Source organism: Martes martes (genome assembly GCF_963455335.1).
Source record: "Martes martes genome assembly, chromosome: 4".
NCBI classification, from domain to species: Eukaryota; Metazoa; Chordata; class Mammalia; order Carnivora; family Mustelidae; genus Martes; species Martes martes.
In genome coordinates, this window is record NC_137891.1 from 177,672,788 (window position 1) to 177,699,543 (window position 26,756).

Sequence of the window (26,756 nt, forward strand, 5' to 3'; positions counted from 1 at the left end):
AAGTAGTTCCCATCTGTGGTGACAGGCGAGTATTTACGACCTCGTTGTGCAGACACTGAGAACCCGTCATGCTCTGAGCACAGGGCACAGTGGGGAGTGCGTCAGGGACAGCCCCTGCTGTCATGGGGCTCAGATTTTCGCAGGGCTTGAAGAGGTACAGGTGCACACAGGAGGAAGGGAGCAAGCAGACAGAGTGTTTGCACGGTTTGGCAGGTGCTGGGAAGGACACCCAGGCAGGGAGGCCTGACTTCGGAAGGGGCGGGACTGTGCGCCGATGACCCTGGGTTCGCCCTGGTGCGGGAGAGAGTTCGAGTAGCCGGCGTGGGACTCCTGCCCTTGTAGCGCTGGCCTCAGCTGGTGTCCAGGAACTTGGCTTTCTGGAGGGTCCCTACCATTCCTTGATAAGAATGGCTCGTGGTGCTTAAACTCTTCACGCAAACATGGTGGTTTATGCCGAGCTCCTGCTTCCCTTCTGGGAGCCTGGAATTCTGCCGTGCGCCAGGTGGACAGCACTCTGGCCGTAAAAACCCTGGTCGCCGAGTCCGTGGGCGTCCCTGTAGGTCGCACACTTGCTGGGGGAACGAAGCACGTTGTATGCGAGCCCTGGAAGAGGTGCTCTCGCAGACTCGGGTCCGGTTTCCTCAGGATCTTCCCTCCTGTCTCTCCTTTGGCTGCTCCTGCCCGGTCTCCTTTCGCCGGAATGACTCCTGGTGGCAAGACTCCATGCTGAGCCCTGTGAGCCTCTCGGTGAATCACTGAGCCTTGGGTGGTCATGAAGAACCCAGGCTCCGCCGTGGTCCCTGGCAAGAGCAGGGGGAGGACAGCTTTGGTCCTAACCACTCGTCCCTCAGTCTGGCTGGGTGAAATCTGTAGCTTAAGGTCGCCCAGTGCCTGCACGACCGGAAACAGCTCGCCATTACCTTCGGTCTCCGGAGTCACAACTCCAGCCCCCTAGGAAGTGGGTGAAAGCACTGAGCAGGAAGGCGTGAAGGGGTGGCGGATCGTGCAGGAAAGTTCTGGAGCTGGATGGAGCCTGAGCCATTTGGTTTGGCCCCTCTGCCCTCCGTCCCTGCGCCTGCCCATAGGTCTGATGGCTCGTGATGCAGAACACTTTTTGTTCCTGCCCCGAGGTGTGGGACGTCTTCCCAGATAGGAAGGTCTCCAGCAGGCCCTGCGACGGGCCCCACGTGCCGCATGTGTTGCGCTCCAGGGACTGCCGGGTGCGGCCGGGGTCTGCGTCTGGCTTTTCACTTGTCGGCAGCGTAATTAGTACTTGGGTTTTCGCATGTATTATTTGTATCTTCAGCCATGCGTACAGAGGGCCTCTGAGAACTGCCCCGCCTGCTGCGGGACTCCGGCTTGCCACTCCTCAGGCTTGTGTGAAAGTGCTGGAAGCACTTAATGGGGAAACCTGGGCCCCGCTCGGTTGTGCTGTTGTAACTGACTAGGGAAACGGGTCGAGAGGGTCCTGTTGGCTTTCCAGGGGATGGGGGTGCTGAGCTGGTCTGTGCCCTGCCCTGACAGTGTTGTTTCAGCTCTCCCATGCCACCGCTCTGAAGCAGAGCTGTCTGCCAAGGTTTCTCGAGCCCCTAAAGAGAGGGTCTGGACAAGCCTGCAGGCCAGGGATGGGACCCCTTCGGCTGGCATCCTAAGGCTGCAGCTCTGGGTTTGGTGGCTGTGGCATGCATCGTCTGACTTTTATCTGCTAAAACAAAGTTAAACGAAAAGCAGGAGTGTGCAAAACACCGTTTTGTTAACAAACACGGTCCCAGAGATCATCAGCACCAGGGACTCTGGTTCCTCTAGAACTTTTGGGTTCTTGCAACTATATGGCACACTGTCACACTCCGGATGGTGCTGATCCACATGCTGGGGTGCCAACGCCCATGTGGAAGGGGCCCAGGTCCATCTGATGGTCAAGCTGTGCTCTTGGCCAAGCTGCCTCCCAGGCTCCTGGTAGACCCATCTTTGTCAGGAGGCTGCTTTGTGCAGGTATCCAGGGTGGGTGGTCTTACAAAGGTTCAGCCAGCAGGCCCTCGTGGCCTCATTGAGGTGGGGGACCCTCCTTCGCAGACGTCCCAGAGCGGGGTGCTCAGTGGTGAGCTCCCACCTCCCGGCCGTTCAGTGTAGTGTCCTTTGTTCCTCTGACTTTCTCCCCGACCTTGAACTAGCACCATGTACAGCAGCATGGTTGTGGGTGTGTGTGCATCTTTACCAAATTCAACCTCACAGTCTGAGCCAAGGCCCCGAGCCCAGCTGCCCACCTGCACTGCTCTGGTAGCCCTCACACACGGGGCCAGCCAGCCCCCAAGGCTGGTCCCAGCGGCCCTCTTCTCGGCTACGTGGCTGGGGCATCTTTCTTTCACTCTCTGGGTTTTGGTTTTCTTAACTTTCTTAATAATGTATTCAGAGCCCTTGACACAGAATGGGTTCCCATAAATGGCAGCTCCTGGATGAGAGCGGTGGGCCGGCACCTCCAGAAGGCCTGGGTTGTCGACACTCTCGGGTCGTGGGCCAGGCGGGCCAGCAGGATCATCGTCAGGGGCCCGGAGAGCCAGGGGATGGTCACAGTGGTGCCAAGCATGGATGGCTCACTCGGGTCCCAGAGCCAGGTCTGGAGTGCCTGCAGCAGCTCCCTTGTTTCTAGAGAGGCCTTCGTGGTGTGTCTGCAAGTAGAAAACTGTAAAAACCCCGTGATGGGGCTGTAAAGGGCTGCAGCTGGGATCCAGATGGCGCATCGACAGGCGAGCGGCATGAAAGCCACACGTGCCTGAGCCAGTCGGTGTGCTTCCTCGGGACCGGCACACCTGTGTGTCCTGGAGGGCATTTCCGCAGAATAGCTGTCCCATGTCCACGGACGGGCTCGGACGCGTGCTGCAAACCGTGGTGAAGACACACGAGGACAGTTGGGGTCTCAGCACGCATCTGCCAGCCCAGAGCCAGGTGCCCGCCCTTCTCCATTTTGGGCAGAGCCAACGGCAGTCCCCAGGGAAGTGCGGATAGGACATGCTCACGGGGCAAGCGAGACCTTGGCTAAGATTAGGAGGAGGGAGGAGTTGTGCCCTTCTCGGCCCAGAGAGAGAAACTTGGGGATTCGGACGGCCGCCGGTGGCTGCGAAGGTCTTGCGGTTTCCTATGCGCTTCCTGCCACCTCCACCAGGGTCTCACGGATGTGCCCCAGCAGAAGCAGGGACACCAGCATGGGGGGAGAGCCCACAATCCCCAGGCCCTCAGAGTCATGGCCATCGGCCTGTCTCCTCTAGCTCTCTGTGGGCTCTCCAGAAGCCACATCTGTCGGGCAGCACCCACGTCCGTCTGTCGGGCAGGGAGGATGCTTAGCCTCTCGTGGTGACTGGTTTGGAGCCGGTGAGGAAGGAATGTTGGTCTGCGCTGCGAGGAAGGAGGCCAGGTGTTAGATGCCTCTCCAAGCAAATGGGAGGTTTTTCTTTTTCCCCCGGGGGTAGAACTGAATTGTTCCCACCTGTGGGTACCAGGTGCCTTTTTAGGTTGTAAGGATGTTTAAGGATGACCAGAAAAACAAACTGCTGCTGGTAGTTGGCAGCTTCAGTCTCTGTTTTAGGCTGGGACGAAACAAGAAGGTATTGTTCTGGGGCCAAACCCCAGCCGCTGGTGGAGTGGCTCTGCCTCGGGGTTTTGTTCTCCTTGTCTTTGCCATACACTCAGTCCACGAGCAGGGGGGTTTCCGTTTGAACGAGGGCCCACGTGACCTCCTTGTCACTGTCATGACCAAGTGCCAGGTACGGTAAAAGAGTGTCCCTCAAGTCTCACTGCTGTTCCTCGGCGAGGTCCCAGAAGCACAACAGACTGGACATGACCCACAGGGTAGAGAAGGAAGAACTTCATGTAATCTGACAGTTTGGGATGTTTTAAGGGACAGTCTTCCTAGTTTGGGATGGGATACCAGAAGGATCCCACTTGTTTTAAGTGGACTGACACTAAAAATGTGTAGTCTGAACTCCTGTCTGGCATTTCTGCTGCCACCGCCTCATCTGTTCGCTCTTCCGTCCCTCATCCACCCTGGTGGGCCCCGTCATCTCCAGCCAGATCTGAGGCCATGGGAGTTCCTGCCTTGAGACTGTCCCCCAGCTTGAAAGAAATGTCCAGGGACACCTGGGTGGCTCAGTCAGTTAAGCGTCTACCTCAGCTTTAGTCACGATCCCAGGGTCCTGGGATCGAGTCCCACATCCGGCTCCCTGCTCGGTGCGGAGTCTCCTTCTCCCTCTCCTGCCTGCCTCTCTCCCTGCTTGTGCTCTCTTTCTTTCACTACCAAATAAATAAATAAGGTCTTTAAAAAAAAAAAGAAAAAGAAAAACGCCCAGACCATAAGCATCCTTCCGAGTTGACCGTTTGTTTCTCCACAGAAGCCTCACTCCAGCCTCTAGGACTCTCGGGAGCGGGATGGGGAGCTGGTGCACGTGGCATAGAACTCGTTATATATAACTCGGTTATGTACTCGTCTGGTTTGCACCCTATTTCTAGGTATATTCCCACACGTAAGGATGTCCCAAGGAAGGGTAGCTTGGATAGGACACTAACAACAGACTCAGAATCCCCAAAGGTACATTGAAATGGTGAAGCCATGACTCTGAGAATTAAATAGAACAGATCTGAGTGGAAAGTGATATTCTCAGGTCCAGCGTACCACGTACTAAAAATCTAGGATGTGGGAGACAATTTTATGACAACATGTTGAGAAGAAACATTGCATCGGAGATGAGTGCAAGCTCTTCTGTGTCCGTGTGAGTGGGGCATGGGGGCCAAGAGCGCGGCTTCGGCCCTGGGCTTCCGGGTGGAGCAGTAGCCTCGCCCCTGAGCGGTGCGCTGGTCCCTGCTGTGCACCGGGTACGTCAGTGCGGGGCATTGATTTCTCGGACCCCTACGGAAGAGGGTAGCCAAGGTGCGGGGACTTAAAATCGTGTCTTATGAGCAATATCGTGACAAGGGGAAGGCCGGAGAAGAGAACTCTTGGGGTTTATGTAAGCTGTCTTTAGTTATTTAAAAGGACTACACGAGAGAAGGGCATTAAATTCTTATCTTGTGTGGTTCTGGCTGACAGTGCGCATTTTCACTCCAGTCCAGTGCAAACTGTTTGAACGCTTCGAAACAAAAACAGTGGCCTTGGTAAACTAGTGAGTTCTCTGTCACTGGAGGCATGTAAGCAGAGTTTTGACCAACTTGATTAAGATGTTGGTAGTCGGTGCTGTGGTGCTCAGGGTCTGCCTCACACAGGCCCTGATGCAGCCACTACATCCTGGGCAGTCTGAGCTTGGAAAGACCCCACTGAGCCTGCAATCCAGCTCTTTCGTTTTGCAGATGGGAAAACAGTCTTTGGCATCACATTGGTGCCAAATAAATATTCCTTGCTTTTCTCTTGGCATATTCAGTGAAGCCCCCTCACACTCCAGCATCGGGGGAGGCGGGGTGCTCACCTTATGATGCCCCTGACTTGTCTTGGGGACTTGGGAGTGATGGCATGGGCCTCTGCATCTGCTCCAGCCTCCTGGCCCAGCTCCCATGTGGCAAAAAGGTCACATCTGAGTGAAGCCAGCCAGGGCTGGCTCCCAGCACGTGTGTCTTGGCTGTGGTGAACCGGGAGGGTCATGGCAGGTGACTCATCACCTGTTGGGGGCCCCCATCTTGGGAGCACAGATCTGGCTCTTCTCCCTGGAGGGGATTTGAAAGGAAGGAGTGAAAGCCGACGACGTCACAGTCCTTTCCAGTCCCATCTGCCCCGTTGGGTGTGCAGTCCGGTGTTGGCTGAGACTGGGGATTGGGTAATGCAGGCTCACAGCTCACACTCCCGGAACAAGTGTCCGTGCTAGGGCTCCACACATGGCCTGGCTTCACACGCTCCATAAAGCTTCGGGGGCTGAGATATTTTCTTTCCTCCTTTCTTTTGTGAAGTAGGTCATTTTGAGCATGAGGTGTTATGTTTTCCCTCTTTTCTCCCCGTCCCCTTGGGGGGTGTCCTATGCTTGAAGAGTTATGGACACAGAATCCGTGTCCGTGATTGTGACATGATTCAGGAGCAGGAGTCGTTTTCTGGGAGAAATGATGCTGAACTCCGAGGACAGGACAGTTAACTGGCACGTTGGCCTTTTAGTTGGTCCATGTTCAGGGATCTGACGATAGAGTGTAAATGTGACCGGGTGCTCCATTGTAATTGTGCTGCTGCAGAGCTAGTCCTGCCGGTCACGCCACGTGCTCCCGGCTGGTCCAGGGCACTGACCAGCTTGGGGCAGTGGGGCCCTGATCTTGAGCTTACAAAACCCGTATCTGCATGTTGAGATCGAGTACGGTTTCCAGACGGCCTGACTTCGGGAGCCAACGCACAGCTGCCCCGGCTCCTTGGTGCCAGCTGTCTGAATTCCCTGCCCTTCCATTTGCCTTAGGGCACCTTCACCCTTGGGGCGCCTGGCTGACTCCCGGCAGTGGAGCCCGCGACCCTTGAGCTCGGGGTCGTGAGTTTGGGCCCCATGTTGGGAGCAGAGTTTTCTTTGAGAAAAATCATTTAAACAAATAAAATATTGGCGGGGGGGGCAGGTGAAAAAAACCAGAAAGATAGTGTTTTCCGTTACTGGGAAAGTATTGGAAGCCACTGAAGACTGCGTGTGGTTGAATGGGTTTGCTCTTCGGTGAGACCAGCACTGAGGCTGACTCCGGTCTGTCGTTCTCCGCCTGCTGTCGTTCTCCCCCTGCTGTCTTCCCGGAGCTTCCCAAGGCCCCGCTGCCTCATGGGTCAAGAGCCCCCGGGGGGTGGGGTGCTCCTCCGGTGTCCCTGCGTTTTGTCCCTGCGTCGTCCACCTCCCGGATCCTTCACCTCTTCAGTGGCTGTGGGTTTCAGGTCTAAGAAGAGCCTGTGCTTTTGTCTTTGGGCCTCTGTGCGTTCACGTTCTCTGAGCTGCCCTCTTGACCAGCGCATTCACCGCGGGAGCTCCGGGCCTTGCCTCACACAGCAGTGCCGCGGCCATCGGTGCTGGGCCTGTCCCCCTGCCCTCCCTGTATGGCTGGGGCCTGTGAAGCGATCCAGCGCTGGCAGAGCCCCGGGTAGGGCCAGGTGGCTTCCTCTGTAGCCCGCTCTCAGTCCCGGGCCACATTTGGTCATTGGTTCACGTCGATGTGCAAGGGCCCAGGCGCAGGGCGGTGGCGGTGGTAGAGCCACCTTATTGGAATGGCATGTTAGCGTTTAAACAATATTAATACTATTTGACTCATTAAGTATACAAAGGCCAGTTAAAGTGCTTCCATGTGTGCGCTGTTGGTTCTGGCGGGCGGCTCCTCAGATGGCTTCGTGTGGTTTCAGACAACATTTTAGCACATTCTTAAAATACCCACAAAAGCCTTTATGTAAAAACTCATAAATGTGAGCCACATAAAAATTATTTTTTTCCTGTTTCATGTCATTATGATCAAAGTACAGTAGGTAAGAATAAATTTTCAAAAACTTGTTGAGGTCCCTCTTTAATTAATGCTTCACTCGCAGAGCAGAGCCGAAAACCATGTAACCGGGGGCTGTCTGTATGCCCTGCAGTCACCCTACCACCGGCCTGCTCACCACGGCCCTCACGGCGCTTGCCAGAGAGGCTGGTGTTTCTGGGAGATCCTGAACCGGCCCTCCCTCATGGCACAGTCCCCTGCTCCCTTTGTCTTAGAGCATCAGGTTGAGACTTGCTGCCGCCCCGGTCTCTGGAGATGCCTTTTGGTGAATGGAATGCAGGTCCGTTGTTGAATTGTTGTGGTGTCGGGGCCCTGCCTGCAGAGCCCGGGTCTCGGCACGCCCGCCTCACCCCGCTGAGGGGCACCCTGACGACGGGAGAGGGAGTGGATTCCAAGCCAGGACGACAGCGTCGCCTCCGACTCGGCTGCCATGCCTTTGTGGCAGATCCGATCGACTGTAAATTAGGGTACTCGCTGGTGGAATACGACCTCAGCTGCGAAAAATAATTACCGAGATCGTGTGGCTCCCCGGAGAAGCGCTAATGAGTCCCTGCCAAGCGCAGAGGCCGAACTCAACACGGCACCGTGGCTCTGCTTGTCGTTTCGTGAAAGTTAGGCATCTGGACAAAGACTGGAAGGGGATTTGGAAAAATGAGATTTCTGGGATAAGTTGATATATGGTATTCTGGGCTAATTTTTCAATCTCCCTGTTTTAGAATGTCCTTGCAACGAATTGCTTAGTTTGGGAGAAAAAAAAGAGCAGTGGAGGTCAGAGTTAAGTTTGCATTTTGCCCTCCTGGTCTCCAGCGTCTTGGCACCTTGGGCCCGGTCACTGTGGCCCACAGAGGAAGCTGAGGATGCCAGGGAGAAGCTGCCCGGAGTGGGAGCCGGGCCACCGGGTGGGGCGTTGGAGTGGAAACGGCCAGTTCCACCTTATAAAACATAATGTGGTTGTTCATTTTCCGGAAGAAAATAAATCTTAAGGGACTGGGCAGAGGGGATGGACTGCAGCTGCCTGGCGCTTTGGAGCAGGTCTCCAGGCGACATCATCAGGGGCTGTCGGGCCCCCGGGGTCTCTCTGGGCTCCCTTCTGGGGCAGCCTGGCTTCTTTCCTTGGTATCCTGGCACACAAGACCACCGCCGCTCTCTGATCATGGGGGTCGGGCCACATGCTGTGGGGGGCGAAAGGGGGAGAATGACCACTGGGTGTCCGTCTTTACTCCTGGATGGCCAGCGGCAAGAAGGGATTATTGGCCCTTCTGTCAGACCAGCTCGAGAGAAGCTGCAGATTTAGAGCTGTTGCTTCCCTTTTGATGTGGGGCCGCTCTCCCTACAAGCCAACCAAGGGGGAATCCGAGTGCTAGAGCAGCCCTCCACGTCCAGCAGGACTGAGATCACATCAGCTGGGCTGCTCTTCCCTCAGTGGTGTTGGTGTGACTCCTAGGGAACTTGGATCTCTGAGTTCTGTTCCACGCCCACCCGCCCATCGTGTGTGTGCTCTGCATCGCACTGGCCTGGGGCCGGTCCCTCCGTGCGTCTGTCCAGCAGACCCGCTCCCCGGGCGTCCACTGCACCAGCCCCGCCTCCCAGGGTGATCGGGGCTGTGAGGGTGGGCAGTGGTGTGAATCTCATTGGACAGCTTAATCACCATGGAGCCTGTGGAGACGGAGAGGCAGGGACAGGATGTGGTGGCCGCGGCGGGCTAGAACCCCAGCGGGCAGGGGAGCAGACCTCGTGTGCAGCCTTTGGGCCCCCATGGGCCCTGCGGTGGGTTGGCCCCGTGGCACCTTACGGCTCAGCAGGAGGCTGTGGTTCTCATGGGGAAAGATGCTTCCTTTGCTGTGATTGTTACAAAGAATTCTTGTGTACCCTTCACCCACATTCTCGAAATGTTAGCGTTAACCATGTATATTTTTATTATGTAACAGCTTTATTGAGAATTCACGGACCTGTTTATTTTTACCACTTATTTCCGTTATTAAAATCAATAATAGTCTTTGGTCAGATTATTTACTTTCCTATTTTTTTTTTTGTATCTCAAGAGTCCTATGAAGTAGGTCTTACGTTCTTATTTCATAATGAAATGAAGGCCCGGTTCCGATGGTTGGTCCCTGGGAGCACTTAATTAAGAGTTGGTGGCTGGGGAAGGTGCGGCCACAGCTGGTAGTGGGGGGCCCGTGCTGCACCCCCCTGCACACACAGCCCGTGCTTGCTGCCACACGCGTGCTGCTGGCCCGGCTCCTCCACGTCTGAGCCTGTGCTCAGACACGATAGTGCCCTCCTGGCGGGGCCTGGCGTGCCTGCCACACTGTGGATGCCGAGGTTAATTGGGGTCAGAGAGGCCATAGACGCGCTGGTAAAGAACGTGCCAGGCCACAGAGACGCGTGTTTCCCAGCGTTCCGGTTGGTCGGCGGCGGAGTTTGAGGCCCCACATGGCAGCTGGTGACCCACCTCCGCCCCCAGGCCCCAGCAGCCCGGCTCTGCCACGCTGTCGCCTTGAGTCTCTTGGATTTGGGACCCTGGCCTGATTTCCTTTTCCCCTCTGGCCTTTTCTTGTGTTTGTTCTTAGTTAGGAATTTTTCCGTGTCGACTCAGACCCGAGTATGGAGCTCTGCCCTAAGCTCAGCTCTTCATTTCCGGCTCCAAAAGACCAACAGAAACCCAGGCAGCCGGGGCTTGGAGGGGGGCGGAGAGGGTTGGGGGGGCTCGGGGTGGGGAGGAGTGTGCTACTCTGGGTTTTTTCCCCTTTACCCCCCCTGTGGAATAGCCATCCCGGAAGGTAGCAGTGACCCCCATCGAATGTCCATCCCATGTCACACACTTTGCTGGGTCCTTCCTCTGGAAGGCACGTGCAGCCAGAGAAGTTTTGTAAGCTTGCCTAAGACTGCAAAGCTCGGGTCAGCGGCAGAACTCGAACTCCAGTTCATCCTGAGCCCCTGGTCTTTCCGGGACCCCTGCCCCCAACCAGCAGGTGCTCAGGACATGCGCAAGAGTCGGGCCCAGAACCATCACAGGGAGGGAGGGAGGGGCCTTCCTTCCGGACATTCAGGTGAAGCTTTGCCGAATGAACCCCTGGGCTGATCTGTAATCTGACTGGCTTGGCGTCTCATGGGCACGTGGGCCTGTTTCCGGCAGGTATTTTGAAGGCGGCGTCTCATCTGTCTACCTCTGGGATCTGGATCACGGCTTTGCTGGAGTGATTCTCATAAAGAAGGCTGGAGACGGATCAAAGAAGATCAAGGGCTGCTGGGATTCCATCCACGTGGTAGAAGTGCAGGTACACTCCCCAGCCCACGCTCCTCTCCAGGTGGTGGGAGGATGCTGTGATACGTAAACCCCGGTCACTCCTAAAATGCCCCAGAGCCAGTTCGATTAAGATAAATCGGGATTGCAGTGGTCATTAACAATAAAGACCCTGTGGTTGCAGATTCAGTCCCTTTAGGGACCAGCCAGGGTTTTATAAGGTCGTGCTGTGGCCCCTCGTTCAAGGAAGGGACATGTGAGAATGACCCCAGCTCAGGCTCACCCCTGGGGTTCTGACCCCTGTCTTCTCCCACAGGAGAAATCCAGCGGTCGCACCGCCCATTACAAGCTGACCTCCACCGTGATGCTCTGGCTGCAGACCAACAAATCTGGCTCCGGCACCATGAACCTCGGAGGCAGCCTGACCAGACAGGTAGGGGTGCCAGGGGCAGCCTCTGTGTCCGACAGGATCTCCACAGGGTCAGAGATCTGGTCTTGAGGGCTTTTACCTTTGGGTCAAGGTATTTACATTAAAACGTTCCTGGGACTGTTAGGCTGGACCCCTGGTAAGGTAGAATGAATGAATGTCACTGCTGTGACTTAGATCCCTCCGGTGCTGACTCTTAGTTGCAAGTGACAGAAGTAAAACCCTGCCATTAAGCAAAAACGGAAACCAGGCAGTTCAGCCAACTGAGGAGTTCAGGGTTCCTGTGGTGTGACTGGGCCTAGGACGTCAGGACGCCAGGAGCGCTGCGGCGAGCCCTGGGCTGTCCTGGAGGAAAGAGCTTCTCTTTCAAAATTCAGTCTGCCCTAAGCCCAGAAATGTCTCCCTGGCTTCAGTTACTTGTATCCACCAAAGAATCATCCCCCCCCCCCTTTTTAAGATTTTATGTATTTGTGAGAGAGAGCGCGTGCGCACAAGCAGGGGGAGTGGCCGGGAGAGGGAGAAGCAGGCTCCCCACTGAGCAGGGAGCCCTATGCGGGGCTCCAACCCAGGACCCTGGGATCATGACTGAGCGACCCAGGCGTCCCCACAGAATCTGTTCCTGAGGCTGAGGGGCACAAAGCCAGCTAGCCAGAGTGCGGGTCGTGTGGCTGCCGGGGTTGGTATTGATGGAAAAGGGGGCGGTTACCTGTAGTCAAATCCGGCTGCTGCTTACTGGCGGGGGGAGGCTGTGGGCCGGCAGCAGGCGCTGGGCACCCGTGGGGGTGCTTTGTGCAGAGAACCGACGGGCGTTCTCTCGCCAATGGGGGTGGGCGGCAGGCTGCTGGGGCGTCGTAGCCAGCGTCTCCGGAAAGGAGCTAAAAGGCTGAAGTCCGAGCTGAGGACCCACGTAAGCGGGTCTGCGGGCCTTCCCGCAGGTGCCCCATCGCGGCTGGGACGCAGCAAGCCCTAGGGGGCACCTGGCCTCCCGCCCAGCGGAGCCAAGCGCCGGCCCCCACCTGCTGTGCTCCCGGCCTGGCCGGCGACACTGCCCAGAGCCCTTGTGTGTCGGTGAGAGCAGGACGCTGTCAGGCCCCTCACGCCCCTTCCCCGCAAGAAGATGCTACCTTAGTCGCAGCCCCCCCACCGCCCCCCGCATGCCATTCGCCGGCAGGCAAGCCGAGTCTGCCAGCCTTCTTCCCCGGCAGCCTGAGGACGCCTGCCTGTCCGCCTGCAGCCCAGTCCCAGAGCGGCGTCAGCAGCACCAGATAGCTCGTTGGACCTGCAGGCATCTTTGGCCCTACCCTGACCCCCTAGCCTGGGATCTGAATGTAACATTTTCTAGGTAATGTCTATGCACATTAACAACCGACACACCCTTTTCAGGCTCCACACCCCATCCTGCCGCAGGCGGAGAGTGGGTCCCCCCACCACAGCAGTTCTCTGCGCACTGGCGGGGCGGCCTACAGTTCAGCTTCCTCCAACACTGTCTGCCTGAAGTGGGCGTCAGATCCCACAGGGGAAGGGCTCGACCCCACAAGACTGCCCCCCAACAGATGCCAGTGTCAAGTCCAGGGTGTCCCCTGTGCTCCTGACCAACCGGCTAGGAATCCTCCTGGGGTTCGATTACTTTGCTGGAGTGGCCCACAGCAGCTCGGGAAACCCGCGGACTCATTAGATGGGCGCGGCCTGACGGAGCAGAGGAGACAAAGCAGCCGCCGGTGAGGGGATGCGTCGGGTGAGGTCTTAAAGGAGTTTCTGTCCTCTCGGAGTGGAGCTTGGGGCCCAGCATGGTGGCACTGGGAAACGTTCTTTGAAGCCCTCTTCTCCCCTGCCTGGAAATCGGGGGGACTGAGAGTTCCTTGGGCTACCAGCCCCCATTTTGAGGCGCTTTCCAAAATCACCCCGTTAACACGAGCCCAGCTGTTGTGGGAAAGGAGCCCTTTTTTTTTTTTTTTAAAGATTTTATTTATTTATTTGACAGACAGAAATTACAAGTAGGCAGAGAGGCAGAGGGGGAAGCAGGCTCCCTGCTGAGCAGAGAGCCCGATGCGGGGCTCAATCTCAGGACCCTGAGATCGTGACCGGAGCTGAAGGCAGAGGCTTAACCCCCTGAGCCCCCCCAGGCACCCCATGGGAAAGGGGCTCGTTATGAGTAACAGGACCCCCCGGGCGCCTGGGGGGCTCTGAAGTGACTGCAGTGACAGAGGCCAGGAGGCCGGCAGAGGATGGTCCCGAGGTAGCTCAGGAGATTCCAGAGGTTTGGGGAGCTGTGAGCCAGGAACCGCGGACCGAGAGCAGTAAACGTGAGGGGTGTGTTTTGCTCATCTGAATGAATGTGTGTGTTTCTTACGGGTCAGGCTGTCCCCGCTCCCACGTGCCTCTCACTGGTCTTCTGCTTCGGTGTCCTTACTACCCCGTGTCCAAGGTGTCCCCCTCCACGTATGTCTCCGGTGAGCTTCGAGCTGGTTCCCCCAGAGCAGACTCATGTTACCTTCCGGTTCAGATGCCCTTCGGATGCTCCTACATGTCTGCATGTAGGAGCCCTGACAGCCCCGTCCCAACGGGTAGCCTTTGCCTGGTGCCCATGCCGCGTGTTGCGGTGTCTCCATGGGAAGGGAGAAGGCACAGACCCAGGAACATCTGGTGTCCCTGAAGTCAGCCGTGGCCCGCAGCACCGTGCCCTGGAGAACACCCTCCAGGGGATGCTCCCCAGGCCAGTAGTGTGTGACTTCACTGTGGTTCCTTTGGACAGCAGATACCTTTTTATTTTTAAGAGTGTACTTATTTATTTGACGGAGAGAGAGCACAAGCAGGGGGAGGGGCAGAGGCAGAGAGAGAAGCAGACTCCCTGCTGAGCAGGAAGCCCAACATGGGGCTCCATCCCAGAACCCCGGGATCATGACCCGAGCTGAAAGCAGACACCTAACCGACTGAGCCACTCAGGCACCCTGAGCAGATATCTTCTTTTTTCTTTTTTTCTTTTTTTAAGATTTGATTTATTTATTTGACAGAGAGATCACAAGTAGGCAGAGAGGCAAGTGCAGAGAGAGAAGCAGGCTCCCTGCTGAGTAGAGAGCCCGATGCGGGGCTCGATCCCAGGACCCTGAGATCATGACCTGAGCCGAAGGCAGAGGCTTCAACCCACTGAGCCACCCAGGAGCCCCATGAGCTGTTTAAATGAGATAAAAACTCAGTACTTTTAATACCTGCATTTGATAGAGTAGATGGTGAAAAGGATGAATTTGGTGACTTGGGCGGGTCTGTAGCCTAGTCATGGGAGCATGGCATGCATTCGATGAGCACAGAGTAGGTGTTTTGTCCCCGAGCCTGGGGTTCCCGTCGGAGCCTTGGAGACTCTGTGCAAAGCCTCCACTGCCTCTGCCGAGTCAGAGTGGCCCGGAGCCACCAGGGATCTCGGGGGTCCCCGTCGCTGGCCCCCCATGCAGGGCTGTCCCCACTCCTCCCGGATCCAAGGCTGGTGCTCACTGGGGCAGAGCCCATCATTCTGTGTGGACACGGGCCCTTGGCCTCCAGGAACCACTGGCCGGGGAGGGCAGCCGAGCCCCCAGGCCACGAGCTCTACCACCGCCCACTTCCCCCACACCCTGCTACCCGGGCCCTGGTGGGAAATCCTAAATCCATATCCAGAGATGGCTTCCTGCCCCACTTAGCATTCCCAACTATTTACAATTCCATCAGTTGACAGAGACCCGGACAAATACTTAATCCTCAGCCTTCCTGGTAGTTTCAGTCAGAGCCACCAGCCCACGGCCAGGGTCAGGTCCAGCTCGCCAGGAGCAGCACCTCCTACCGAGCCCCGTGGGCCTGTTTGGACCACCTGGTGCTCTTGGGCTTTGATGAGGAAATTCATGCTTCTGTCATCATCCTAGCGGCCAGTCCCGTAACTCATCTGAGGTGCATTAGTGCTGGCCTGCTTTCCAAGGTACGTAGCTGTGAGAGGAGAGGCAGGGCAGCAGCAGGGGAGACCGATCTCCGTTAATGATGTAGGGCTTCGGGGCAGACGGGCAGTGCGGGTTGTGGGATTAACCGTGTGTCCCAGGTGCACCTTGGGGAAACGTCTGGTCGCTTTGGATGGGAGACGAAGGGCTTCCAGGCAAGCTGAGCAGACCAGTGACAGTGAACGAACACGCCTGGGGCAGGGGGTGGTCTCGTGCTTTGATGTAAGCAAGGTAGCATCGCCTTTCCCCTGTAATAGTGAGGAGACCAGCATTTGAGCCTTGAAGTGATTTCCTCGTGGTGATTTATTCACTTGGAGGCAGAGCCACGATTTGAACCCAGATTCATCCATCTAGGAAAAGAAAAAATTGGACTTCTTCCTGCCATGCTACATTGCTCTGCTCTTTGTCCCGTGCTGGGCACTCAGTAGGTGACTGAACGTTTGCACGGAAGTGCACGGAGCAGTCCGCTCAGTGTGGCCAGGACACCCCCACCCCCACGGGCACCCCTCCGCCTCCAGCAGCCAGCCGGGCCCCAGGAACAGACACCCTGAGTTGGGGGGTCTCGTGGAGGGACAGGCCTCGCTGGGGGGACAGTAACCCTAGCCTCGGGGTGCTTCCTTCGCTGGACTTTGAATAAAGTCGATTTTTCTCTCGGAAGTAAGTTGGCCACATGAGACAACGCTCACCACCAGAGGCGCTGGGGCTTCTTAAGATGTTCAGTCAGGGGGCACCTGGGTGGCGGGCTCAGTCGTTAAGCCTCTGCCTTCAGCTCGGGTCATGATCCCGGGATCCTGGGATCGAGCCCTGCATCAGGCTCCCTGCTCAGTGGGGAGCCTGCTTCTCCCTCTCCCTCTGCTTGTGTTCCTCTCTTGCTGTCTCTGTCTCTCTGTGTCAAATAAATAAATAAATTTCTTAAAAAAGAAAGATGTTTAGTCAGTTGAACAATCTGATTAGATTTTCAGAAAATGGCTCTGTGGGGGTGGCATGGGGGAAAGTTGGCAGGGGGAGGGAACTGTTAAGAGTCCTCCAGGAGCGAGGAGACTCGGGCCAGATGGAGGCGGCCCGGGAGGGCTGGAGGGGACAAGCCTGCAGCCAGGAGGTCAGTACGTGAGCTGACCTTGGCCTCAAGAGGAGAAGGGTAAGGCAGGAGGGGAGGGGACAGGGCAGGAGACATTTTGAGGTGGGGCGGGCACGGCGTGGGGGGCCCTCCACCATGTGAGCTGTGGGGCCAGAGGCGGCTTCCTCATTTGAGCTCGTCCCATAGAGCCCTGCTCGCAGCGACCAGACCCGGGTTCTCCCTCTGGCAGGTAGGCCTCAGCACAGCCACACACAGCTGCCTCACGTGTGTCTGGAAGGAAGGACCCACGCCAGCAGGCACCAGCCCTGCAAGCCAGCCTGGCCAGTGGTCAGGAGCACTGCTCCGCAGAGGCCCTCCTGGGTTGCTCCCTCCACTTTCCTCTTCCCCACACCCCACTCTCCCCAGCTGTCCCTCCCCCCTTCCGCTTCGGAGGCTTTGTCCCTGGCCCTCTCCCATCTCAGCTGAGGTGGCTGTGAGTGTAAGGGCCGGACATGGAGAGCTTTCTTTAAATTGTTGGTAAATTTAGGGCACCTGGGTGGCTCAGTAAAGCATCTGCCTTTGGCTCACGTCATGATCCCAGGGTCCTGGAATCGAGCCCCGCATCAGGCTCCTTGCTCAGCAGTGAGCTTGCTTCTCCCTCTCCCTCTGCCTGCTGCTCCCCCTGTTTGTGTTCTGTCAAATAAATAAATATTTTAAATAAATAAATTTTGGTAAATTTAACAGTGACCTGGGAATTGAGCCACACGTCCCCTCTGGTCGTGACCCCCAGGCTGCAGCGGCGTCCCCGGGGGCTCAGACCGGGCGCACCCCGGCCTGTGTTCCCTCGGCGCACTCACCCATCACCACCCCTTTTGCCCTTTCTTCCCTCCACCCTTACCTAGCGAGGTCTCCCTTGGGGATGTTGGCTGGAAGGCAGGTAACTGAAGTGTTTGGGCAGATCGGGGCGGCCGGGGAGGAAGGGTGTGCAGCGTCTTTGTGGGAGCTCCTCATAGCCAAATCCTGCGGTCCTTCCAGCAGAGGAGGGCGGAAGGTGCCCGTGGGCGCCGTGCCACCCCGGCCCCAGTGGGAAGGCCGTGGAGCAAGTAACAGATGTTGCGAGCCAAGTACCAACATGTTGAAAAGGAAGTTGCGCTGAGAGTTCGCTTCTCCTGTGTGACAGCTGGAGACGCGGGAAGGAGGCAAGACCGAAAATCTTTGGAAGGAGATCCGAGACTTCCGGTCTGGGGATGGGCCCCGCAGATGTTCGTTTGATTTTTTTTTTTCAGATTCTAAATATTTAGAAACGAAGGTGGAATGTTCTGTTGAGTTGGGGGATCAGCCCAGTCCTTGGCCGGCTGAGCTCTCTCTGCCTGCTCCAGTGTACGCTCCCCGTGGCAGAGCGACTCCCGCAGGGCCACCTGCCCATGTGTCATGGCAGGGAAATGCTCTTTGACTCGAGCTTGGCGCTCGGTTTGGCCAGGCCGGGCGGCACGTTCTGGTATGGGAAGGAGGCCCACGGCCCTCTTCCGGATGTGGGGGAGCGGGGCCTAGGGCTCAGGGAGTGCTTTCCTGCTGGGGGAGGCACAGCTGCAGGCGGCTCCTTGTGTGCCGGGAGGTGGCCTGCGTAGGGATGAAGGCCGAGAGCCTTCTAGGAACAGTCAAGCCAGAGAGGAAGGCACTGGAGATGCGAGAGGGGGGCCCTGAGGGGGAGGGAGGGGGCTGAGGCAGGGATGGTTACTGTTCGGAATTTCCGAGCCCTGGATTGTGGTTTGTCTTTGATTTTTCCGGTAAAGAATGTACATGGGTGTGAGCAGAGAGGTCTCGTGCAAGAAAACAAGTTTCAGAATTGTCGAGACCTGGTTCAGTCCTAGCCTGCTCCCTTCCCAGCTGTGTGACCTGGACCGTCCACTTTTCCTTCTCCAAAACTCCGCATTTTCACCATCAGGCTAATAATGCCTATTCGGAGACAGTCGCAGAGAAGAAGGTCCACCTGGACTCCTGGTCTGCGCTCAGTAAATCAGAGCTGCTGTGTGCCGCTTCCCCATGCCTCACCAGCAGAGACTTTCCCGTCTTCTAGAATATACGTAGTTTTAGGCTCAGTTAAAATTTCCCTAGGCTGGGCAAACCGAACCTTCCTTGAGAGGCTGCCTGACCACTGTCTTCGGACTTGACAACAGGCTAAGTCCTGGCCCCCAGGCCAGCTCTTCCTAGAGCACAGGTCAGTAACCAAGAGGACAGGACGGGAGGAGCCCCAGGAATAGAGCTGCCGTCCCGCCAGGCCCCGTCCTCGGCATTGCGCAAGTAGTACCTCCTTCAGCAGAAGGCAGAGGCCTAGGCAGGCCAAGGCCCTCAGCCCTTGGGCTTCAGAGTGGGAGCCGTGGCGCCGGGGCTGGCTTCCCGCGGAGCCCCCCACCCTCCGGGTCGTGCCTGCTGGGAAGTGCTGCAGAGCAAGGGGAGGGACCGTGCCCCCCTTCTGAGGAGGACGGCCTGCTTTCCAAACACCAGCCGTGTCCTTCCTGTCTGCAGGCCACAGAGAGAAGGAGAGGGAGGTGCTCGATGGGGACAGGCGGGCTGGGCTCTGACTTTAGACGTGGTTGGAACCACCTTGTGGAACATCTGTGCGGCCACAGCACATAAAAATGTTTTCCTCTGGCAGCCACTTTTATGAGGATGTAATAATATATGCATTGCAAAAATAGGCCTATTTTTGGTGGGTCAGCATTTCCAGCAGGCTGGTCCTGACCAGGTGTGGAGGGAGTCAGCAGGGGTGTGGGAGGGGCCATGGAAACGTCTGTCTGTGCCAAGGCCTCGGCCTTCACCCCAGCCCATGTCTTCCTTCCCTTCCCTGGTCCCTGCCAGGTCTTGCCTTGGGTTCAGACCCCCTGCCTCGAGCTTAGGGACCTCTGCTTCCCTCCCAGGGAGTCCGTCTGCTCCCAGAGGAGACCAGGCATCCTTACCTTTCCCCTGTCCATCCCCACACCCACCCCAGACGTCTTTTACCTTCGGGCGACGGGGGGTTTCACCACTTCGATTCATCGGAAGGTTGATTCTGGAGCACAAAGACGATACCCAAGGGGTTGAATTGCTGATGTGACTTGACCTACCCTGATGGCCCGGACCCCTTTGCCAGCAGCCTGGGCCTCACTTTGGGCTGTGGAATGCTCATTTAAAATGGGGCCCTCAGTGGGGCACCTGGTTGGCGTAGTCATTTAGGTGTCTGACTCTTGGTTTTGGTCCGGGCAGTGATCTCAGGGTCGTGGGATTGAGCCCCATGTCGGGCTCTACTCTCAGCGCAGAGTCTGCTTGTGATTCTCTCTCCCTCTGCCTCTGCCCCTTCCACTCACGTGTGTGCACGCTTTCTCTCTCTTTTTCAAATAAATGTTTAAAAAATGAATGCAAAACAAAGTGGGCCCCTGTGAGCTCAGAGACTCATCGCTTCTCTGAGGTTGCCAGGAGCCTGACCCCCCGCACTGAGCGGGGGAAGGTGAGGGACGTCTCATCGCAGGCGGACATGTTTGTCTGGGTCCCACCCCCCAGGCTTCTCCCTGCTCAGAGGAACAGCTCTCTGAGCTGCCCTTCTGGGCATAGGAACCATTTCCAAGTTGGGTGGCAGGGGAAAGCATCCACTCCAAGCGTGCTGGTGGCCAAAAATCCCTTGTAAAAGTGGGTTGATGGAGGGGCGCCTGGGTGGCTCAGTGGGCTGAGCCTCTGCCTTCGGCTCGGGTTATGGTCTCAGGGTCCTGGGATCGAGCCCCGCATCGGGCTCTCTGCTCAGCGGGGAGCCTGCTTCCTCCCTTCTCTTTCTGCCTGCCTCTCTGCCTGCTTGTGATCTCTGTCTGTCAAATAAATAAATAAAATATTTAAAAGTAAATAAATAAAAAATGAAAGTGGGTAGATGGAGAGCTGTCCTTCCTCCCGAGTGTCTCCAGCTTCTGTCCGGCACGTGCGCACTCCGCCTGTCTTGGCAGCAGGGTTTGACTAAGGGCACGTGTTCCAGCAGCTCCCGTGGGATGGCCCAGGGTGGGGGATTTAGGAGACCTGAAGTGATGGGGAGGAGCTGTCACTTCTGAGTTCAGGAGCTCTCACTGCTATTTGGTAGGGACCCAGGTAGTCTCTGAGAGTCGAGACTCCCCAGGATCACTGGCCCAGAGGTACGGGGGCAGGGCACATGGCCCGTTCTTGGCCCATTTCTTGAGGTCAGGGTGTTCGGACCTTTGAAGCTTTGCCTGTGGGTCCCTTCCAGCCCAGCCCCTAAACTGAGTCTGGCCCTGCAGGTGTGGCTGCGCCAGGCTGGTACTTCCTGAGGGCTGGAGCCCCCTGCTACAGCGCCGTCGTGGGACGCCGCCCCCCACTGGGCCCCAGCACCAGTCCTGTCCCCAGCATTGTGGCCGCACAGCACCTGGTTTTCACGCTTGTGAGCCCCTCAGAACCATGCGTGTCTTCACAGGACTCGGTTCCCACTTTTTACTCAATGGGAGTCACGTCTGAGCCTGAGAGATCAATTCGCACTCCCCTCAGCCCACCGAGGCAGGAAGAGCAAACGCGCTGTGACCCAGGCAGGTGACCCCTTTGAGCTTCCATGTCCTTGGGTTGAGAACAGAGTTCTTGTAGAGACTGAGTAGAACAGGCGACTCTGGGCTTGGCTATGCTCCATGGTAGCCCACGTTCCTGGGCTCTGACCTGGACCCTCGCTGCTGTCACCAGGATGCTGAGAAGGCTCACGGCTGTGCCTCCTCTAAGTCCCACGCAGGCAGGATGGCTTAGGGCCAGGAAGGAAGCCTGCAGGACAGCAAAGGGACAGCAAAGAGGCCGCCCCGGGGACCGGGCATCCCAGCCATGGCCGCGGGGGACTAGGTGGGAGCCTGCCAGTGGTGTGATCCCCTAGAGGAGTTCTCTGCTCCTAGTGTCCCCATTCTAGTCCCCATCCTATTCCCCAGAATAGGAAATTAGGGCTTCTTCTGGGACTTGTCCACGACGAGCCCATGTGGATTCCTAGATGAGCGATAGTCGATTTTAGATGTGCCGACTGATGAGTTGAAACAGTCTCATCATAACTTGTGTGCGTCAAATTGTCAGACCCATGTTTAATTTCTGACTCTCATCTTCCTTGTTCCGTGAAAGTGGGGTCAGCCTCCGCCCTCCTTGGGCATTCGGCCCCTCCTGGGGGCGCAGTCCCTTTTCAGGGATGGCTGACGGCTCCATGGAATCGGATGTGTCCAGCCCTGGGAACCTGATTAGTGAGAATGACTTGGGTCTCTCCTGCCATCTGCTCGCCCATTTGGGGCCTCATCTCACTCTTAACTGGGTCTTTTCTACCACTTATGGCCTGACGATCATTCTCCCTGATGGAGAAGAGAAGTCAAGACAGGTGAGAAGCAGCAGCAAAGCCTTCAGCCTCTGAGCCACGGCGCCGCTCCCCGAGCAGCCGCCAGGGTCTCCAGCCTCTGACCCTGGCGGCTGCTCGGGGGCTCTGAAGCCCGTTCACTGGCCCGTCTCGGCCGTGCGCTCTCTGCGTGTCCGAAGCCCTTCCGAGCTCTGGCCGTCCCGACACCGCCGTTCCTAGCTCTCTGTCCTGTCTCGTGATGACCTGTGTCAGCATCAGTGTTTTATTTCAAAAACAGTTCCATCCCATAACCGAGCATTCGTGTGCTCACTGCTCTCCTGGGCACCCCGCGAGGTGTGGACAGGGGAACCTCTCCTTAAGAAAGAGACCTGTCCCGTGAGGGAAATAAGGCTGATGCAGAGGGAGAGGTGGGGGGTCCCGCACCTCCTGCATAAGGGCACAGGTCAGGGATCCTGTCCCTCTCCCCCTGTCCCACCTGCTGCCTCCTATTAGTACTTTCAGTAAAACTGTATCAGAACTTTAATAGTTAGGATTATTGGGTCAGACCAAACCCTGCCCGAGGCTCGGCTTGCTGGGTCCCACTCGGTCCCCGTCTAGACATCTGGGTTCAGATTGTTCTCTTCCAGCCGCTCCCGGGCCCACAGCCAGCCCGGCAGACTGTGCGGTAAGAAGACTCTGGCCTCTGTTCTGCCGTCACTGCCTGCGGCACCTCCTAGCTGAGCCTCGGTCCCCCCAACCCGCCCCCCCTCCGCCGCTCTTTCCGGTCTGCTGGACCCTCCCTTTGAAGCCGCCATCGCAGGGCAGTGGCGGCGTGGCGGAGGCTCCCCTGCGTGCCTAGCCAGTACCCTGCCAGGATGGTCCCTTGTGCCCTCCCTGAGGCGGCCCTGGGACGGGGAGGGTCATGCTCCCAGCAGGGCAGCAGCAGAAGACCCTCTGCCAGGAGTCAGGCCTCGGGGCCTCTGCTGGCTGAGCTGCTTAGGCCCTAAAGCTGCGGGCGTGCGTGCTTGGGTCTCCCAGCTGGAAAGGTAGCCTTGTACCACCCACAGCTGGCTCTACGGCTGGCGGCGGGAGCAACAGGCTCTTGGGACACCCCAAGAGCGCATGGTGCTGGAGGCAGAGGCTGCCCTTCACAGGGAGTGCCCCACCCTCTGACGTGGAGGAATGCTCTTCTCTTTTGCAGATGGAGAAAGATGAGACCGTGAGCGACTGCTCCCCGCACATAGCCAATATCGGGCGCCTGGTAGAGGTGAGTGGGCCTCGGGGCTCGGGTCACTCCTGCGGTGCGGGCCGTGCTGCCGCCGAGGCCTGGGTGCAGCCTGCTGGCCTTGTGCCTGACTGCTTCCAGCCCTGTGGCAGCCCGCGGCACCTGTCACCTTTGTCGTGCTTCTCGGGTTTTACCCTGTTGCCCTGGGCTCATGCTCTGAGCCTTCTGATGGGCATGCAAACAGGGCTCTGCTCGTAAGCCACCCCCTCTCCTGCCCCGCCAAGGAACCCCCTCCTGCTCCTGGAAGTCTGCGCTCCAAGGCCATGGGCTCAGATTGCTGTGGCCTTTGCCTTACCTTGGCCACGCACTGTGGAAGAAGGGGTGGTGTGCTTGGGCTGCACAGAAATGTGCCCGAAATTGGTGGGGGGACTTGTGGCGTGGTGATGTGGCCTAGACCGGCTCCCATCGTGGTCAGCATTGGCCTCCAGCCCCTGAGTATTGGCTTCCTGGTGCCTGAAATTGTAGGGGGGGTCCTTGACCCTTGGGGGGCTGGCTCACCTGGCTTTGGTGAGCCATGCAAATTGTAGGGGGGGTCCTTGACCCTTGGGGGGCTGGCTCACCTGGCTTTGGCGTGGTCCTGCACCTCCCCCCTGTGGTCGCAGTGGGGACTGCAGGGGTGGGCTGGTGGGCGGTGGGGGTGGGGGGTAGGGTAATGGGCCTCAGGCCTCCTGTTTGCCATCCTGTCTGACTGGCATCCCTTCCCAGGATATGGAAAATAAAATCAGAAGTACGCTGAATGAGATTTACTTTGGAAAAACAAAGGACATCGTCAATGGGCTGAGGTAACGTACCCCAAAGCATAAGCTTCGGAACCAAGAGATGTGGATTGGAGTTCTAGGTGTGCGGCGTGGTAGTCACGTGGCACTGGGCCTCAGGTTCCTCGTTGGTGCCCCTGGCTGAAGTACCCACCCCGTGGGGTCGTAAATGCAGATTCGGAAAGGTCAGACACCTCGTACGTAGACGCTGGTTCCTACCCTGCTGTTTCTGTATTCTGGGGACTCTCACTTGGACAGCCACTGGTGCCCTCATGCCTGGAGTCACCCCCTCAGTCCCCCGCCGGGCCAGTTCCATCTGCAGCATCTGCCTGGCCCTCCCCACGCGTGAGGGATTGCAGCTCCTTGAGCGGCCTGGTCCCCAGCTGCCCCTCCCCACCCATCCTGTGCCCTCGGTTCTGTAGCGTTGGTCCAAGTGTCGGCTAAGAAGGGCTTTCTGGATCTTCAGAGTCCACGGGGGGGACAGAGCAGGAGGCCAGAGCCCCTTACGGGGTGGGGGGGGGGCAGGAGAGGTGGCTGTGGGCTGAGCACCGTTTGTCACAGTCGGAAAACGAAGAGCTCACGCGAGTCTCCTCTCCAGGACCCTCACGCAGTCAGGGAGGCAGGCCTGCCGCAGGGGTCAGATGGGATAGCGTTTGCCCCCCACCACAGTGTGAGGCCAAGGTCTGGTGCGCTGCCCTCAGCATCCAGCACCCCGCCCCCCCGAACTCTTTTCCATGTGTCAGTCTCTCCTTTTGGGCCGAAACCAGAGGCAGGGAGCCGCCCTGGGGGGGGCTGCCTTGATTTGCGAATTCCCCCAGGAGACAAATTTCTAGTCTCCTCCTCATTAGAGTTTAAGATATCGCGGAGCCCCCTCGGCATCTGCATCTTTCCCGTCTCCCACCTGCCCGCAGGGGCGCGCGGTCTGGCCCCTGGTAGGTTTCCCTCCCCCGCTCCTGCAGCATCGCTGTCCTGGGGTCACGTGGGGGCCAGCGCACCATCTTCCAGGATCCCACTCCCCGCAGGGGGTGGTGGGCATGAGCGCCTTCAGCATCGAGCTCTGCGACTCCCCTCTGCGCGGGGGGGCTGTGACGACGCCGCTCTGGCCCCGCGTCTCCGGCAGCCACCTGCTCCTCGGTGTGTCCCCCCACCCCGCCGCACTCACCTCTGACCACTCTCTGTAGATCTGTTGACGTAATCCCCGACCACCCCAAGTTTCAGCAGCTGCAGAGGGAGCTTTCCCAAGTGCTGACCCAGCGCCAGATCCACATCCAGCCTGATAACTAAGCCGTCACAGGTACCCTGCCTGAGAGGCGTGAGCACCCACCCCACTAAACAGGACTCACTAGCCCGCTGCCACCCCCGGACCGGCTGTGGCCACGCGGTCCCTTAAACCACCACTAACCCCCTGTGTGTTGGCTCCCGGCCGTGGGCGGCCACGTTAACGTGCGGATGCGGCCCCGTGTAACACAGACCCGCGTCACGTGTGTGCTGTGTGTGTCTTGCACTCCAGGCAGGGCTGGGTGTGGGGCAGAGAGGGGGTTTGGCTCTGGCTCTGGAAGAAGCCCGGTCTGGGGATTAACCCTGCCTCTCTAGCAGAAGCCGCTTAATCTACACCACTTGGGTTGGCCACAGAGCAGGGCTGTGTGCCCGGCCTTCTGCGAGGCCACTGCCCTAGGACAGTCTCCCCGAGCCCGCGGTCTGTGCACCCAGGGTCTCGGACTTCCCCACCCAGCGTCCCAGAAGCCATAGAAGCCATGTGATAACTAAACCGTCACGGGTACTATAGAAGCCATAGAAGCCTTCTCGGTGGGAAGTGGAATGTGGGCGGCCTTTTGAAAGGGGCGTATGGCCCCGAGCCTGAGGAGAGAGCACAGAGCAGAGGCTGAAACCCCCCCGGCCGGGCTTGCTGCACCCCCCCACCCCCCCGAGCGGCTGCTGCTGGAGCTTGGACCCGCGTAACCTGTGCCTAACAAGCTGCGGCCGTCCTCGTAAACGCCTCACACTGACGGAAGGGAAATAGTCTTGCTTGTTGAGAACAGCCGAGAACCACAACTTGAGCTTGGACAGATACAGGTGTATGAAAGCCGTCGGAGTCCTAGGAGGGGCTTGGAGAGCCTGTAGGGCAGGGCTGCAGAGCCCAGGGCTAGGGGATTTCTGCCCAGGGACTGGCCCCTGGGGGCCTGAGCCAGAAGAGGCTCAGCAGGATTTCCAGTGGGGGGTGGGGAGCGGGGCGGCGGGGGTGGGGGGGCGCTATTTATGGAACCGGGCGGCAAGGCTACTCTGCATTAGTGGGACTTCCGCACGTCCATCTGGCCTCACACCGGGACCATGACATTCCTGTCACAGCAAGAGAAAACCTCCCTTTTGAGGCATGCCACGGTAGTGCAGTTTTCTTCCCATCCCTGCCGCGTTGCGGTGGGGGGGTGCTTCTAAAGTCTTCTAGATCCCTGCCCTTGGTCAGGCCCGTGGCCACCACTGGAGGCTTTCTGGCATAAACCTGCCGCTGCAGCAGTGGGCAGCTGGCACTCCAGGGGTCCAGGACGTCGTGTCCTTCCCACACTGGTTTGACGTGGCTTAGCAGTGACTTTTCCAAGCTCTGTCCCCTAAATGAGTTCTCGGTCCTTACACCTCCAAGCCATTCTAAGCCCAGTCTCCCGTCTCTTACCTGATTCTCATTCTGGTTCTAACTCTGGAACTTTCTCCCTGGTGGGGGTTGAGGGCTGGGCACAGCTCTGCTTGGCTCCTCCCTCCCGAAAAGGCAGCACCCGTGCCGGCCAGGGAGCTGAGCGAGTTGCCATGGCCTCCCTTGGGGGGCTTTTCCTGAAGCACGAGGTGGACTGCCAGGGCTGGTGCCGACCCTTCCTTTGCCACCGTAGAGCCAGGGGCCACCAGGACAGGTGTTCAGAAATGTTAGAAAATGACAGCACTCACGAGAGTTTCTAGCGGCGCAGGGATGGTCTTGTCTGTGCCGCCTCGCAGCGAGGGGAGGCCACTTCCTGTGCGGTCGGCAAGTTAGTAGCCAGAACAGAGCTGGGGATGATCCTCTTCTCCTCGGTACTGCTTCGCGTTACTTGACCCATTTGGGGAAGTTGAGGATTATTTTTTGGCCCCTCCTTCCCATCCCTCTTCATGGCCAGCGCACACGGGGCCTGGGATTCCCGAGGGGCCTGGTGTCCGCTCTTTTCCCGCCAGACCCCTCATGTCTGCTGCTGCAGGACTGTTGGAAAGTTTATGAGGAGTCGAGTAAG

The 26,756-nt window shown here is 58.0% G+C and overlaps 1 protein-coding gene across 2 annotated transcripts in view; it reads left to right on the forward strand.

Annotated features, from left to right (window-relative positions):
• The window catches only part of CAPZB (capping actin protein of muscle Z-line subunit beta), a 128,658-nt gene that overhangs the window by 100,293 nt on the left and 1,609 nt on the right, over positions 1–26,756 (forward strand). The window contains exons 5-9 of one of the 2 annotated variants that reach the window (XM_080803166.1): positions 10,595–10,736; positions 11,019–11,135; positions 22,670–22,735; positions 23,459–23,535; positions 24,690–24,802. In XM_080803166.1, coding sequence (XP_080659292.1) covers positions 10,595–10,736; positions 11,019–11,135; positions 22,670–22,735; positions 23,459–23,535; positions 24,690–24,792 — 505 coding nt within the window. In that variant the 3' untranslated portion in view covers positions 24,793–24,802. The remainder of the gene's footprint in view (positions 1–10,594; positions 10,737–11,018; positions 11,136–22,669; positions 22,736–23,458; positions 23,536–24,689; positions 24,803–26,756) is intronic. The other variant, XM_080803167.1, reaches the window with a different exon arrangement.